The 14,211-nt window shown below is 41.0% G+C and overlaps 3 protein-coding genes across 4 annotated transcripts in view; 1 reads left to right on the forward strand and 2 right to left on the reverse strand.

The window, feature by feature from the left end:
* Positions 1-7,316, forward strand: part of LOC135526377 (alpha-1,3-mannosyl-glycoprotein 4-beta-N-acetylglucosaminyltransferase B-like) — a 33,867-nt gene extending 26,551 nt beyond the window's left edge. The window contains exons 12-15 of the mRNA XM_064954708.1: positions 13-91; positions 5,100-5,175; positions 5,830-5,942; positions 6,565-7,316. Coding sequence (XP_064810780.1) covers positions 13-91; positions 5,100-5,175; positions 5,830-5,942; positions 6,565-6,582 — 286 coding nt within the window. The 3' untranslated portion in view covers positions 6,583-7,316. The remainder of the gene's footprint in view (positions 1-12; positions 92-5,099; positions 5,176-5,829; positions 5,943-6,564) is intronic.
* Positions 7,317-7,320: 4 nt separating this feature from the next.
* Positions 7,321-10,798, reverse strand: LOC135526378 (short coiled-coil protein B-like). 2 transcript variants are annotated; one of them, XM_064954709.1, is made up of 5 exons: positions 10,682-10,798; positions 9,477-9,548; positions 9,284-9,364; positions 9,051-9,189; positions 7,321-8,058 (listed from the first exon to the last, which is right to left on the reverse strand). In XM_064954709.1, the coding sequence occupies exons 2-5, from the start codon at positions 9,493-9,495 to the stop codon at positions 8,028-8,030; spliced, it is 270 nt and encodes an 89-aa protein (XP_064810781.1). In that variant the 5' UTR covers positions 9,496-9,548; positions 10,682-10,798; the 3' UTR covers positions 7,321-8,027. The 2 variants fall into 2 exon arrangements, with proteins under 2 accessions (XP_064810781.1, XP_064810782.1); XM_064954710.1 differs by lacking the exon at positions 7,321-8,058 and having other exon boundaries at positions 8,152-9,189.
* Positions 10,799-11,233: 435 nt separating this feature from the next.
* On the reverse strand, positions 11,234-12,314 carry mgst2 (microsomal glutathione S-transferase 2). The gene is made up of 5 exons (XM_064955713.1): positions 12,148-12,314; positions 11,890-11,989; positions 11,734-11,804; positions 11,561-11,642; positions 11,234-11,456 (listed from the first exon to the last, which is right to left on the reverse strand). Exons 1-5 carry the CDS (start codon positions 12,206-12,208, stop codon positions 11,330-11,332), a joined length of 441 nt encoding a protein of 146 aa, XP_064811785.1. The 5' UTR covers positions 12,209-12,314; the 3' UTR covers positions 11,234-11,329.
* Between the last annotated feature and the right edge of the window lie 1,897 nt (positions 12,315-14,211).

A 14,211-nucleotide genomic window follows, 5' to 3' on the forward strand; every position in this document is an offset into this window, starting at 1 on the left:
TTGTCTCTCCAGGTACCTGTTTCGCAGTGGAAATATTGAGAACAACGGAGACCATTTTTATAACACCACCGTGGCGGTGCTCCCGAGTGATGTAAGTGCCATGGAGGTCACACTAACTGCCAACAGTGTTTGTGTGTGCCATGGAGGTCACACTAACTGCCAACAGTGTTTGTGTGTGCGCGAGTGTGTGTCATGGAGCTGGTCTAAGAGACTCTGGCTCTCAGGTGTTAGGTCCTGGAGACGAAGTAACAAGGTGACAGGAAACGCCAACCACTACATGCTATCTGCTAACACACTGATGGCCTGTGTATGTAATGATGTATGTAATGGGAATTTCCAGGTGAACAGAAAGGTGAGCAGTCATTTTTAAAAATGTATATTAATTTTTACCTCTATTTAACTAGGCAAGTCAGTTAAGAACAAATTCTTATTTTCAAAGTGGGTTAACTGCCATTGATTAAATTCAGTACGACACTCCCAGAACAGAAGCATAGAACATGTCTAACATCCTCTTGGAGACAGGCCCTTTTATATCCTAATCAGACTGTACCAAAATGTTCTGTAAACATCAGCCCGGGAGGCTGCTACAGAATCACACAGTGTTCATAGTGTCATCAACAGAATAATAATCAAGTGTGTCCTTGGTACCTTCGTTAGCTCTGATGTCAATCACTATCAACAGATATAAGAACCAACCATAACGTTTAGTAACTCGGCTAGTGACCGTCAACCCGCACACAAATTAGTGTCACAAATAGAGCACGGGACATCATGTATAAATATGCTAAGCACTGTGTTAATTACTCTTAACTGAATGTGAACTTTATTCATCTTAAATATTCCCATGAGTAATCTTAATGTAAACCGATGCGATCGCCGTATGCCTTTGGAGGACAACAGAGTTATGCACTAATGCTAGTAGATACAGGTTGTGTCACAAAGTGCTAGGGGTATATTGAATGTGTTCCATAGACCTCTGTTCATATTGTGGTTGTGTGGCTATTTACATTGAAAGGATACTAATTCAATGACTGTGCTCCCTAGACCTTTGTCTTTCTTAATGGTTGTTTTCCATAGAACTATGCAATTGTTGCAGATCTGGTCCATATTTCAGTGATTAATGGGATAGTGAAGAAAATACATTGTAACAATGTTCCCTCTAATCTTTTTCAGCACCAAGCAAATTTCAGGTCTGCTCAGCGCAAATGTGAAAATTGTGAAAATTCTGTGCAACATCCAGCGCATGTTTACTATGAACACGGAGTCTGTACCCGCTTTAAGTTAGTTTCAACAGTGGTCAAGTAGGCTACTGTGGCTATTTGATCATAATGTAGGTCTACCAGAGTGACCTACCATCAAAAACAATTTGTTCAACAATTTTAACATGGAAATAGCTGTTCTATCATTCAGCCTACAGTAGCAGCTAATGTGTGGTGTTCAATGTAGGTCTACATTCCATGAGACTTTAAAAAAAATCATACAGGTCTTGACATCGTTCAGACAAGGAGGTGACTGAACATGTTGTTGTGTTACTTGATACAAGAAACCACTTTACAAAATAAAATGCATTATTATTCCCATAGCATTATTCCAGAGAATCAGACAAATTATGCTACCCTCTGCCTATTGGCTTATTCAAGCCTGTCTGAAAATACAACATTGCCCCTTTAAGACCAAAAAAACGTTCTTTATCTGACTCGCTTTTCAAAGATGTCTAGAAATGTACACGTTTTGGGCACTAGTAGAAAGCAGTCACTCCCCTATTGCTGACTACAAATGATCTATAACTGGGCTAATAACTCACTAACTAGCAAAGGATATGAATAAAATGTGCACACGTAGCTATGTGCAGCTTTAGCTTTGATCCCAAAACAAGCGTATCTACTCACAACTGCTCATGCTGTAAACACAGTCCAGTTCGAAGAAAATGGCACAGATCCATTTATGGCATTGGTTTAATTGCATATAGGTCTACTGCAACTCTGATTTGTTTATTCCACACCGGTCTGTGTAGAATACAGCCTGGATAGTGCGTGTCAGTGCAATAGAATCCTACTCCGATGTGTTCTGCCTACAACAAAATCTTTTGAATAGTTAGTTTTGTTTCGGTATTTTGCATTGAAAGTGGCTAATATTGCATTTATTTGATCACAATTGCCACAGTAAAAGGAAACATTGATAGTATTAACAGGGAAAACTCTAGAACAGTGGTCACCAACCTTTTCTGAGTCAAGATCACTTTGAATCAAAATGCAAGCCGAGATCTACCGCTCTTTTTTTTAACATTACATTATCCGTACAGTAGCAAAGAGGTTTGTGCAGTAAGCTTTAGGCACAATACATTATCACCGCATATTGGCTTTGTTTGAATTGTCCTGCCAATGCATTGTTGTTTGGGACATTTAAAAAAAAAATCTACTTCAAAACTTGAGGTAGGCTACAGCATATGATCACACTGGTAATAGATTTACTTGTAATAGATTTACTTGTGAAGCACAGCTGAGTGAGCATGCATTTAAATAATTTGCTTTTTATTTTACTGGGCTGATGGTGCCTCGATCTGCTGGTCAGGCTCAGTGGAGGGAGAGAGCAGCAGACTGAGAGTTCGCCTCTCAACATCCCTCCACTCTCCCTTTCCTCCACTGACACTGACCAAAAAGGGACACCGTCTTCCAGCTGATGGCGAAACTCGAGTCGCACCGCATTATTTCTGCCTCATGCACAAATTCATGTTGTTATTAATAATAATAATAATAACAATGATAACAACGCTAATAATAATAACAACAATGCAAGCCTATATATAGATACACTTTGCTACTTATTTATTACTGCTATTGCTGCTGCAGTGCTTGTTGTAGCGCTGAGTGGAAATAGGAAGAACACGCATTTTATGGCTTATAAAAGTGTTAAATACAAATTGTTGACAGTGCTGAGTAAGAACTTAAACATGAACTCACTCATAAAACAGCATCTCTTTGCTGTATTCGTTGACAGTCTCTGTCTGCTCTTGGTTTTTAACGTTTTGAAAACTCACAGTATCATCTTTGCTGAAGCTTTCTTTTATGCCTGCTTCGTTACTGCAGACAGACATAGTCATCTGAGCCATCCGATTGGCCAGAGGTACAGTGCCTTGCAAAATTATTAATCCCACTTGCCGTTTTTCCTATTTTGTTGCATTCAACCTGTAATTTACATAGATTTTTATTTGAATTTCATATAATGGACATACACAAAATAGTCCAAATTGGTGAAGTGAAATTAAAAAATTACTTACATTTTTTTAAATTAAATTTTAAAAATGTAAAAAAACAGAAAAGTGGTGTGTGCATGTGTATTCACCCCTTTGCTATGAAGCCCCCAAATAAGATCTGGTGCAACCAATTACCTTCAGAAGTCACATAATTAGTTAAATAAAGTCCACCTGTGTGCAATCTATGTGTCACATGATCTGTCACATGATCTCAGTACATATACACCTGTTCTGAAAGCCCCAGAGTCTGCAACACCACTAAGTAAGGGGCACCACCAAGCAAGTGGCACCATGAAGACCAAGGAGCTCTCCAAGTCAGGGACAAAGTTGTGGAGAAGTACAGATCAGGGTTGGGTTATAAAAAAATATCAGAAACTTTGAACATCCTACAGAGCACCATTAAATCCATTATTAAAAAATGGAAAGAATATAGCACCACAACAAACCTGCCAAGAGAGGGCCGCCCACCAAAACCGGGCAAGGAGGGCATTAATCAGAGAGGCAACAAAGAGACCAAAGATAACCCTAAAGGAGCTGCAAAGCTCCACAGTGGCGATTGGAGTATCTGTCCATAAGACCACCTTAAGCCGTACACTCCACCAAGCTGGACTTTATGGAAGAGTGGCCAGAGAAAAGCCATTGCTTAAAGAAAGAAATAAGCAAACACATTTGGTGTTCGCCAAAAGGCATGTGGGAGACTCCCCAAATATATGGAAGAAGGTATGCTGGTCAGATGAGACTATAATGGAGCTCTTTAGCCATCAAGGAAAATGCTATGTCTGGAGCAACCCAACACCTCTCAACACCCCGAGAACCTTATCTCTGTGGGGATGTTTTTCAGCAGCAGGGACTGTGAAACTGGTCAGAATTGAAGGAATGATGGATGGCGCTAAATACAGGGAAATTCTTGAGGAAAACCTGTTTCAGTCTTCCGAAGATTTGAGACTGGGACGGAGGTTCACCTTCCATAAGAACAAAGACACTAAGCATACTGCTAAAGCAACACTCAAGTGGTTTAAGGGGAAACATTTAGATGTCTTGGAATGGCCTAGTCAAAGCCCAAACCTCAATCCAATTGAGAATCTGTGGTATGACTTAAAGATTACTGTACACCAGCGGAACCCATCCAACTTGAAGGAGCTGGAGCAGTTTTGCCTTGAAGAATGGGCAAAAATCCCAGTGGATGGATGTGCCAAACTTATAGAGACATGCCCCAAGAGACTCACAGCTGTAAATGCTGCAAAAGGTGTCTCTACAAAGTATTGACTTTGGGGGGGGGGGGTGAATAGTTATGCACGCTCAAGTTTTCTGTATATTTTTTGTCTTATTTCTTTGTTTCACAATAAAAAAATATTTTTCACCTTCAAAGTGGTAGGCATGTTGTGTAAATCAAATGATACAAACCACCCCCAAAAAATATTTTAATTACAGATTGTAAGGCAACAAAATAGGAAAAATGCCAAGGGGTTGAATACTTTCGCAAGCCACTCTAACTCAATAGTGCACTTGATTTGCTCTCTGAGCCCACCGGGAAGGCAGAGTTCAGACACATGAAATAGTTCAAAATGGAAACAGTTCGCCTACCTGGTGCGCAGGGCAGCTGAATCGGGTGCACCCATCACCAACAGCCCGAGACGAATAACAACAAAATAAGAACATAAGGCTTTATCGTTGTTGTTTTTAAAGAATTGTTTGGTCATTGACCGGTTGGTGACCACTGCTCTTGAAAGTTGAGTGAAGTTCAATCTCGTGCTTCTCTCTGTGGGCTGATAGTCCCGGGGGACTGTGCAGCAAACTCTGGGAACATTTATTATAACATGGTGTAACGTGTGTTTTTCCTCTCCAGAGCTCAGTGAGAGACAGACTGGTGGGTGGCAAGTCTCCTCAATACAAAGGATCTTATGGAGGCTTCATAGTGATTGGTACATGAGCTTCAATATTCTATATCATTACTAGGACAGGAGTTTTTACTGAACATATGACGTGACCAGGAAAAACTATTTAGGGCCCAGCGTAAGGGGACATACTCCCATCTCATAGTATTACCCAAACACTTGTCAGAGGCAACACAGCTTCATCATCAAGTGTTGTTCTGTGTATCAGGATGATTCTGAATCATAGAAATGCAATGACTAGAAATTATCACTCCCCTTCAAGTCAAGGTACCATGATGTATGGATCAGCAGCCATAATAAGTGTACCCATGCCATGAATGCTATTTCAATGCCCAGCTTGCCAACAGGCTATGTCCCACTGTGGGCTGTTTTGTACATTTTTATTTTTTATTTTACCATTGTTTTACTAGGCAAGTCAGTTAAGAACAAATTCTTATTTTCAATGACGGCCTAGGAACAGTGGGTTAACTGCCTGTTCAGGGGCAGAACGACAGATTTTTGTACCTTGTCAGCTTGGGATTTGAACTTGCAACCTTTTCGGTTACTAGTGCAATGCTCTAACCACTAGGCTACACATGACTGGTTGTACTGTTATAATATACTGTATATTCTGCCAGATGTTCAGAATAATGCTACATTCAGGTAACTGATATGTTCTAAATGTTTGAGTCATGTTTGTAGGTTGCTTTGTGGATGGAGTGGCTGAGGGACAGATAGACGCACAGATGCAGCCCATCTCTGCATTACGTCTACTGGTACAAAGCGACTCTGACATGTGGGTTCTGCTCAGCGAGGTGAGGTGTGTGTGTGTGTGTGTGTGTGTGTGTGTGTGTGTGTGTGTGTGTGTGTGTGTGTGTGTGTGTGTGTGTGTGTGTGTGTGTGTGTGTGTGTGTGTGTGTGTGTGTGTGTGAGTGAGTGAGGAAGTGACAGGAAATAGTTGTTTTATTAGTCAGTCTCAATGATTGAGTAGATTTAAAGGTGTTTTGAAACTGCTTCTAGGTGCTCCACCGAAAGAGGAAGAGGTCTTGTTTCACTAGAAAAACATGTCACATTCCTACCTAGTTCCCTCTCTAAACTTAGAGGGATCTCTGTGAACTTATTCACAATAACAATGTGTCCTTGGTACCTTCAGTAGCTCTGACGTCAACCGCTATAAACAGATATGAGAACAAACCATAACATTCAGTAACTAGTCAAGTGACCACCCGTACACAATTGAGTGTCACAAGTAGAGAATGGGAAAATATAAATATGTTAAGCATTCATTATGTTAATTAGTAATAACTTGGGAGGGGGTTAAGAATACAAGAGGGTGTCTGTGTACTTATGTAATGAGTGGTGACAGTTTGAATTGAACACACTGCAGGATTACATCAGCTAAGGTTTGGTTAACGCTCATGCTTCTCTGTCTGTCAGATATTTATTCAACTTTAAGGGGAAGAGATAGGAGATACCTTGGAGGGCATGCGCTGCTCGCATGTAACTCCACACCTGGATAAACAGTGACCTCTATTGGACATACAGTCAATGCAGTTCCTCCAAGCGCCTCACCTTTTACTGTATGGAAGCACATACACACACACTCTGGATGTTCTCTTTACGCACAACGGAGAATTGTTCAACCTTTGACTATACTGTGAATCTGGAGGAGAAAGTGTGTTTTTCTGTTCCTAAATGAGTTTGTCAATCAACTTGAGCACTTCTACATTTGTGGAAGACTTTGTACTGGGCACCAGCTTTCAGCTGTGGCTTTAGTCTCAGTTCTCTAGAGGGAAAACATGATTAACATGTACAGGGCTATGATCGTGTAAGAAAGATATGTTCAGTGAGAGGTGAATGGATTGATACCCTCGGTGAGTAATGGATGCAATGTACTGTGTTGTGTGTGAGAAAAATTATGGACTGGTGCAATTGTTTGTATTAGTGTATTATTGACACTGTTTGCACAAGTGTGTGTGAGTTCATGTCTCTGGCCAAAATGCTGTAGATCAGGTTCATTCCTCACATAGCTTTTTTGCCATAGATGGATTTCTATGTAAATCTTCTGTTGTGATTCTAGTACTGAACTGCTAGTTTCAATGGGGATCACAGGAGAGCAGCCACTCCAAATGTATATACAGTACATGTGTTACTATGTGCTGTTAATAAAGAACAAACATGAAAGCATTCTTGAATGTGTATAAGAATTTAACTGCTTGGCAATTTCTCATTTTTTTCCCAACCCTTACAGCAGACAAAAAACACAGGTTACCTCTACTCTCTACAAACAAGAACATTGTCTGACATTACTGACTTACTTATATTCAGATGTGACCAAATTGATGAGTAGCATTTGCTGTCAGGTCACAGCTAATGTTCCCCAGCAGGGGGCACTACTACTGCATGAGTATAGCAGCTGGGTCAACTCAACAATCTCTTCTATGGAGAATATATGGGGAGATTCTTAATTAGTTTCTCTCCTCCGGATTTGAAAACACTTCCTCGTTAGCCGGTGGGGGAATACATCCGGGTATCATCAGCTGGAGGAGGCAGTTTCCAGCTCACGGGGGACTGAGGATTTGAGGAGGACAGACTTTTTCCAAATTGAGAATCTCCCAGAGAAATTCCTCTTATCCAATTCAACGGATTGACCTTAAAAAGGGAATGACCTTCAATCTAGGGATTTGTATGTCAACTGAATATCAGGCTTCAACAGGCCCCAGCAGAGTGTGCCAGAATTTGAAATATAATATTAACTATAAGAACATGTTCCAGATTGTTGTGAGATACTGAGCCTTGTTAGCTGCTGACATACAATACCTTTACATTTCAACAGATACATTTACAGCATGATCTGACAATGAGATGCAGAATGTCAAAACTCAAAAGGTGGCTGTGCCTCATTTGTCCTTCCGGGCACCCTTAGAGCCCCTGTGGAAGGGTGGAAGATGGAGATATAGTTTAGTGAGAGAGGACTATGAAGAGACTACACCAGTGGAGAGGAATACCACTACAGGCACTCAATCAAAAAGGCAAATAAAACAGTTTTATTAAAACAAATGTATTTGAAAAGAGCAACATAATGGTCAAATGTACACACCGGCAACGCAATACATACACGGCAGGTTTAGGGTGACTTCCTCTGGATCACAAATGCAATGAATTAACTTTATCCACCAGTGACACATATTAGCAAGCCCCAAATGATTAATTCAATGACAATATATGTGAGACAGCACTGTTTTAACAAATTGTTTGAGGAAAACTTTGGCATTGGAGAGAAGTAATCATTGCAATTGAGCCTAGAACTAAAACCATAGTCTAATAATATTGATGACTAACAATATTAAAACATGACAATCTAAATTAAATGATTTAGCCTTTGGGTTGCAAACTTTCAGTAAACTTTCCCCAAATTCCCTGGTTTTCCAGAAAAAGATTAAGCAGGAAATCTGGGGATACTCCAACCGGAATTAATGAAAAACCTGAGAATTTGGGGAAAGTTAACAGAATTTTGCAACCTAAACTACAAGGCAATCTGAAATGACACAGTTCCCTTGTCTCTTCCTCCAGATGAGGTTGTGTAGTAACAGATAATAAACGTATACACCACAAAATAACATAATTTTGGATACAACAACTGTGCAACAATGACAGCAATACTGTAACAAATACAAAAGGGAAAAAGTAACCCAACGTAAAAATGTAAAATTGAGCTTCACTGAAAAAATCTTACAGGGAGCAAAGTGAGGGAAGGGTCTAGGGTTGTCATGATGACAAAGGCATAAACTCTACCAGCTGTAGTTCGGGGGCGGTTATGGGGTGGTATATGGGTTATGAGGGATTTGGTTGAAGGTAGAGGGGGCCAGGGGAGGTGGATTGGTTAAGGGAGGGGGGGGGGGGGGTCCTGGCTGGTCGCTTACTTTCGTTTGCTCTTGGTGTCAGTGGTCTGGAACACGCTGGAGGCAGACATGAGGTTCTCGATATACTGACCCAGAACCTGGTTCTCAGACTTCAACTTCAGGTTCTCCTCCTTCACTGCGTCCACACGCGACGACAGGTCTGACAATGACAACAATGATTTTCAAGGAACTGCAATAACTAACAATTTACTGCTGCTTTCGTCTGTCTGTCTGCACACATCCAGATGTCTCACCTTCTAGAGTGTGCTGAAGCTCCAACACCTGGTTTATAAGCCTAGTCTTTTCTTCCAGCTCAGCCTGATTCTCCATGTCACCTACAAACACAAACACACACACACACACACACAGTAAATTTATTTGCAAACATGTCCACAGGAATCAAATGCTGCTGGCATTGCACATTTCCCAGAAGTGTTTGTCTCTTACCGTCCCCATCGGAGCTCATGGCGAAGTACTCGTCTTCCTTTTTGGAATGCAGGGCTGCGACTTACAAGGACACTGGAAGTGGACAACAAAAAATGTGAAGGAATGGGACGTAAGCTCAAGGTTCAATGACCCCATGACTGACCTCTTCAACCATATTATGTAGTTCAGAAAAGTAGAGGTTTGTGACAACATGGTGCCTGCATGTGTGGATTGATTAATAACAGTTTTAGGATTGATTGACTTGCTGTAAATGATTCAATCAAATCAATGCAACAGTCTCTACTCGTAGGCCTAAATTTGATGTTCCCCCACTGCTCTGTTCAATCTGCCAGCCAAGTGGTACACTTCCACTTCTGTTTAAGTTCGTTGTAGGCAACATTTCAACATTTCCCTTCAGCTGCTTTAAAGGGGAAATCTTGGGATTGCTACATACATTTTTGGTTTTTAAAATGTAATGATATAGCTATACCCTTTAATTATTGGACGGTCAGTCCTTGCATTAAATTTACATTTGAGTAATTTAGCAGATGCTCTTATCCAGAGTGAGTACATACATTGATACTTGTTTCGTACTGGTCCCCATGATAATCGAACCCTCAACCCTGGTGTTGCAAAAGCCATGCTCTACCAACTGTGCCAAGGATATCATGGATGATCAGTCTTTGCATACCTCCGTCTCTGAATATGAGAGTGGTTACATTTCTCCAGTCCCATTCCTCAGCTGTTTGCCAAAACAGTGGCGGGGAAGCGATTTGTTATTGTTTGAACTGCAGATGTCCCCTTTAATATATTTACATAATATACACTTGCTGCCTTCAATAATATTAACGTTACCCTATTATTACCCTAACCCTAGCTTTGAACAGACAGATAACGAGATAACGTTAGCTAGGTAACGTTACCTTAGCAAGTATAGTAGCTAGCTAGCGTTAGCTAAATAATGGTTTTCGTCTGCCCGCAATCACAAAAAGCAAATTTAGAAACACTTGTCCACCCAAAGGTGTTATGCTACCGGTAAGTTAGCCACGTTAGCAGGCTAGCTGGCCGGTTAGCTAATCTAGCTCGCTACGCCGACAGAGGCCAGCTGGCGAAACAATAACAAACCCTGACAGACCTCTTATTTGCTACCCAGAACAATACATCTACAAAACCATTAAAACAGCACAAGTCGACATTGACAGAAAATATGTAACTAACTTACTTACCCACAAAGACCAAGAAAATGATTGAATGTTGTGCTGAAATGGAAAATGACAAGAGAAATAGAACAATCCTGTTCAATGTGTCTAGCGCCTCATTCGTGTGATGACGTGCCACGTGTGTCCGCTGGGGGATGACGTAAGACTGATTATTAAAACCTGAGCATAATTGAGCTACAGTAGCTACTAACGCATTTGCATACGCTTCGAACACACCGACAGTGTATTTGCGCACAATAGTATGCAGCATCATCTGGATATGTATGCAACAAAAGTTCAACATTCACCTTCTGCTACCATTCTGTCAAGCGGTCTACGCATACAGTTTGAGCATACTTCGATAAATCCAATGATTGCACCACACCGAATGCACTAAAACTGCCTCTGCAATGCAATGCTGCAAGGCAAACGCAGCGTTTCATTGGAAATTACTGTAATTCTGGTGTCCCAAAAAGACTCTGTCAGTGTTTTCGAAGCGTTACACTATTTGCTATTGCTCTGCTTTGACTTAACAGTTTGACACAGACTGAAAAAGGCATGGTCAAACACTTTTTTTAAATTTAATATTTTATTTAGGAGTTTCACAATTGTATAGCACAAAACAGAAATTTCACTACCATGACATTTTTCCCATCCATTTGTTAATATTCACTGCTAATGTGTTACCATCATAGAAACTATTTTGTAAAAGTATTCAAGGAGAATGCCATGAAGAATACCAATGGTGCTTAACACAGACAAGAAGAATAAGGCACCCAAAGTCAGGGAAAACCCAGGCAACCTAGAAATACAAAGACAGCTGCATTAGAGTCCAGTTCACATATTCATTAACAGGGGAAGGTATGGTACAGATTAAGCCATGTTCACTTTTTCAAGCAATCCTACCTTTTTTTAGTGGACATGACGTATCCACTGAAATACATGTGCCGAGCCACCATATACACAACACCTCCAAGAACAGCAAGCACTAGGAAGACACAAATGTACAGTATGTAAGGGTATTTTATGGTGCAAAATGTAAGGAATGCTCTAAAACATTCTCAGACATGCAGAATTACCTTCACTGAAGAGCAGTCCAGAAGTCCACAGCACCACTAGGAAGACTGGGTACAATTCAACATTGTTCTGACTAGGGATGCAATAGGACACACACACATTAGCATTGAGTTATGCAGACACAACATTTAAACTAAAATGACGTTTAGAAATCTTACTGTGCCCGGAATGTTCTCTCAAACTCCGGTGGTCCAGTGACAGTGGGTGGTATGACCTTGTGTGTCATTCTCGCCAGCCCCACCTGTCTCGCCAGGTACCCTGAAGAAGATGCCCCAACAACACTTCAATCTTACAAACTCAAAATTATATATTTACATAATGTAGGCCTTCATGGGTCTGTTCCAATGAGCAGGGTCATAGATATCCGTATAGTCAACCATATTACAGGGTAAGGCCTGAAAGTTTCGTTTGCTTACCCATTTGAAGGGCAGAAAACAGAGACACAGCAGCCAGCAGAACGGGTATTTCTGTAGTCATGATTTGAGTATAGTTTTAGCCTAAGAGAGATACGGTTTGCCCACTGTTATAACTCAGGGTTGGTTTGAGTAACTTCCTTAGGGAAAGTCAAGTCACACCCATTGTCAACAAGTATGTTCTTGTATTATGAATGCCCCAGAGCAAAATTTCTATAGCCCGCCCATAATATTGAGGAGAGGTTGTTTTAGGAAGCTTGGTGAAAACAGGTGGATGTCCACTTCTGATAGAAAAAAAATAAAAAATATAGTAGACCTATATACAGTACCAGTCAAATGTTTGGACACATCTACTCATTCAAGGATTTTTCTTTATTTTTACTATTTTCTACATTGCATAATAATAGTGAAGACATCAAAACTATAAAATAACACATGAAATCATGTAGTAACCAAAAAGTGTTAAACAAATCAAAATATATGTTATATTTGAGATTCTTCAAAGTAGCCACCCTTTGCCTTGATGACCGCTTTGCACACTCTCACTGGTTCTGTACATTATGCATAATATTCAGTATTATATACAGTATGCAATGCTATAGTCATTCAGTGTAGTAGGCTATATTGTCAGAAGAACTTGGGTAATGTTGGAGCTGACATGATGACCTCACTGTGATTTGATGTTCTTTAGATCTTTGCCCAGTGACCTCACCGCATGCTTTGGTTGTATAGTGATCGACAGGCACTATGCAGCTCAATATCGGTGATGTCAGAGCATCTTAAATCCAATGTCTGCATTACCATTCAGAATTTGCAGTGATACAGCCCTGCAGAAGTCAGGGCATTCATACTTCTTGCGCTTTGCAGAGCAGTGCAGAGCTGTATGATGGAAGTTGTCAAGGAAGTGAGTTTGTGTTTATACAGGGCCTCCCGCCCCCACCTACCATCAACCAATCATGTCAATGCCGCACTATAAAGCAGACATCCGCATTGTTACAAAATTTGAGAGGCGCACGGCGGTGCGGTACAAACCTCAATTTGGCCTGTATGTGCCTCCGGATCCTCCACAATTGCATAACACCATCCTTATGGCACCTCCGACCACATTTTCGGAAAAAGCATAAATTAGCTCTTAGCTGATGAAAATAGAGCTGTTTTTTGGGGTAGGGAAATGGCATAAGTGGATGTTCTGTTTGAATCGGATGACGTGTGGAGTGGAGATGAGAGTGAGAAGAATTTGATTACAGGGGCGAATGCAAAAAGAAATAAGAGAAGTAAAGTGGTAGTAAATCCAAATCTAGTTATGAGTTTTTATTGGTTGGAATAACGGTTTGGATCGATTGTGTTACCTGGGAGATCCGTTTGAAGTCTCTATTCAAATTTTGGATGCGTTGGATGAGGTGGCTTCGATGAGAATAACGAGACATGGGCTTTTTTTGGTGTGTTTTTCTATGGAACAGAACAAGCGTGTTTTGCGCCTCAAGAAGATGTCAGATTGGAATGTGTAGTGTGTGGATCTTCGAAGCAGGGTGTCTATAAAGGGTGTTATCTCTGGGGTGGCGCTAGCAGAATGGCACCGACAGAGATGGTCGCCTTGCTTCGCATTCTTAGGAAACTATGCAGTATTTCGTTTTTTTAATGTATTATTTCTTACACTGTTACCCCAGGAAATATTAAGTCTTATTACATACAGCCGGGAAGAACTATTGGATATAAGAGCAACGGCAACTTATCAACATTACGACCAGGAATATGACTTTCCCGAAGCGGATCCTCTGTTTGGACCACCACCCAGGACAATGGTTCGGATCACAGTAGGCGACCCAAAAAACGGCGCCGCAGAATGGGCAGACGGAGCGGTCTTCTGGTCAAGCTCCGTAGATGGGCACATCGCTCACTGCTCCTGAGTATACTACTCGCTAATGTCCAGTCTCTGCATTCTGGATCAATCATTGCTACTCTAACTTCAGTGATGCATACAAAGCCCTCCCTCGCCCTCCTTTCGGCAAATCTGACCAGGACTCCATTTTGTTGCCCCCAGCCTACAAACAGAAACTAAAACAGGAA

The sequence above is a fragment of the Oncorhynchus masou genome, chromosome 32 (assembly GCF_036934945.1).
Source record: "Oncorhynchus masou masou isolate Uvic2021 chromosome 32, UVic_Omas_1.1, whole genome shotgun sequence".
Classification (NCBI taxonomy): domain Eukaryota; kingdom Metazoa; phylum Chordata; class Actinopteri; order Salmoniformes; family Salmonidae; genus Oncorhynchus; species Oncorhynchus masou.

Bases quoted from the DNA above. Each gene is read 5' to 3' on its own strand.
- LOC135526378 (XM_064954709.1), bottom strand. The intron at 9,190-9,283 runs GTGAGACATCTG...TGTCATTGTCAG, and splicing joins GCTTCAGCACACTCTAGAAG to ACCTGTCGTCGCGTGTGGAC. The intron at 8,059-9,050 runs GTAAGCGACCAG...ACCCTTCCACAG, and splicing joins GACACCAAGAGCAAACGAAA to GGGCTCTAAGGGTGCCCGGA.
- mgst2 (XM_064955713.1), bottom strand. From the start codon at position 12,208: ATGACTACAGAAATACCCGTTCTGCTGGCTGCTGTGTCTCTGTTTTCT. The intron at 11,643-11,733 runs GTAATTCTGCAT...GTGTCTTCCTAG, and splicing joins TGGACTGCTCTTCAGTGAAG to TGCTTGCTGTTCTTGGAGGT. The intron at 11,457-11,560 runs GTAGGATTGCTT...TTGTATTTCTAG, and splicing joins GTCATGTCCACTAAAAAAAG to GTTGCCTGGGTTTTCCCTGA.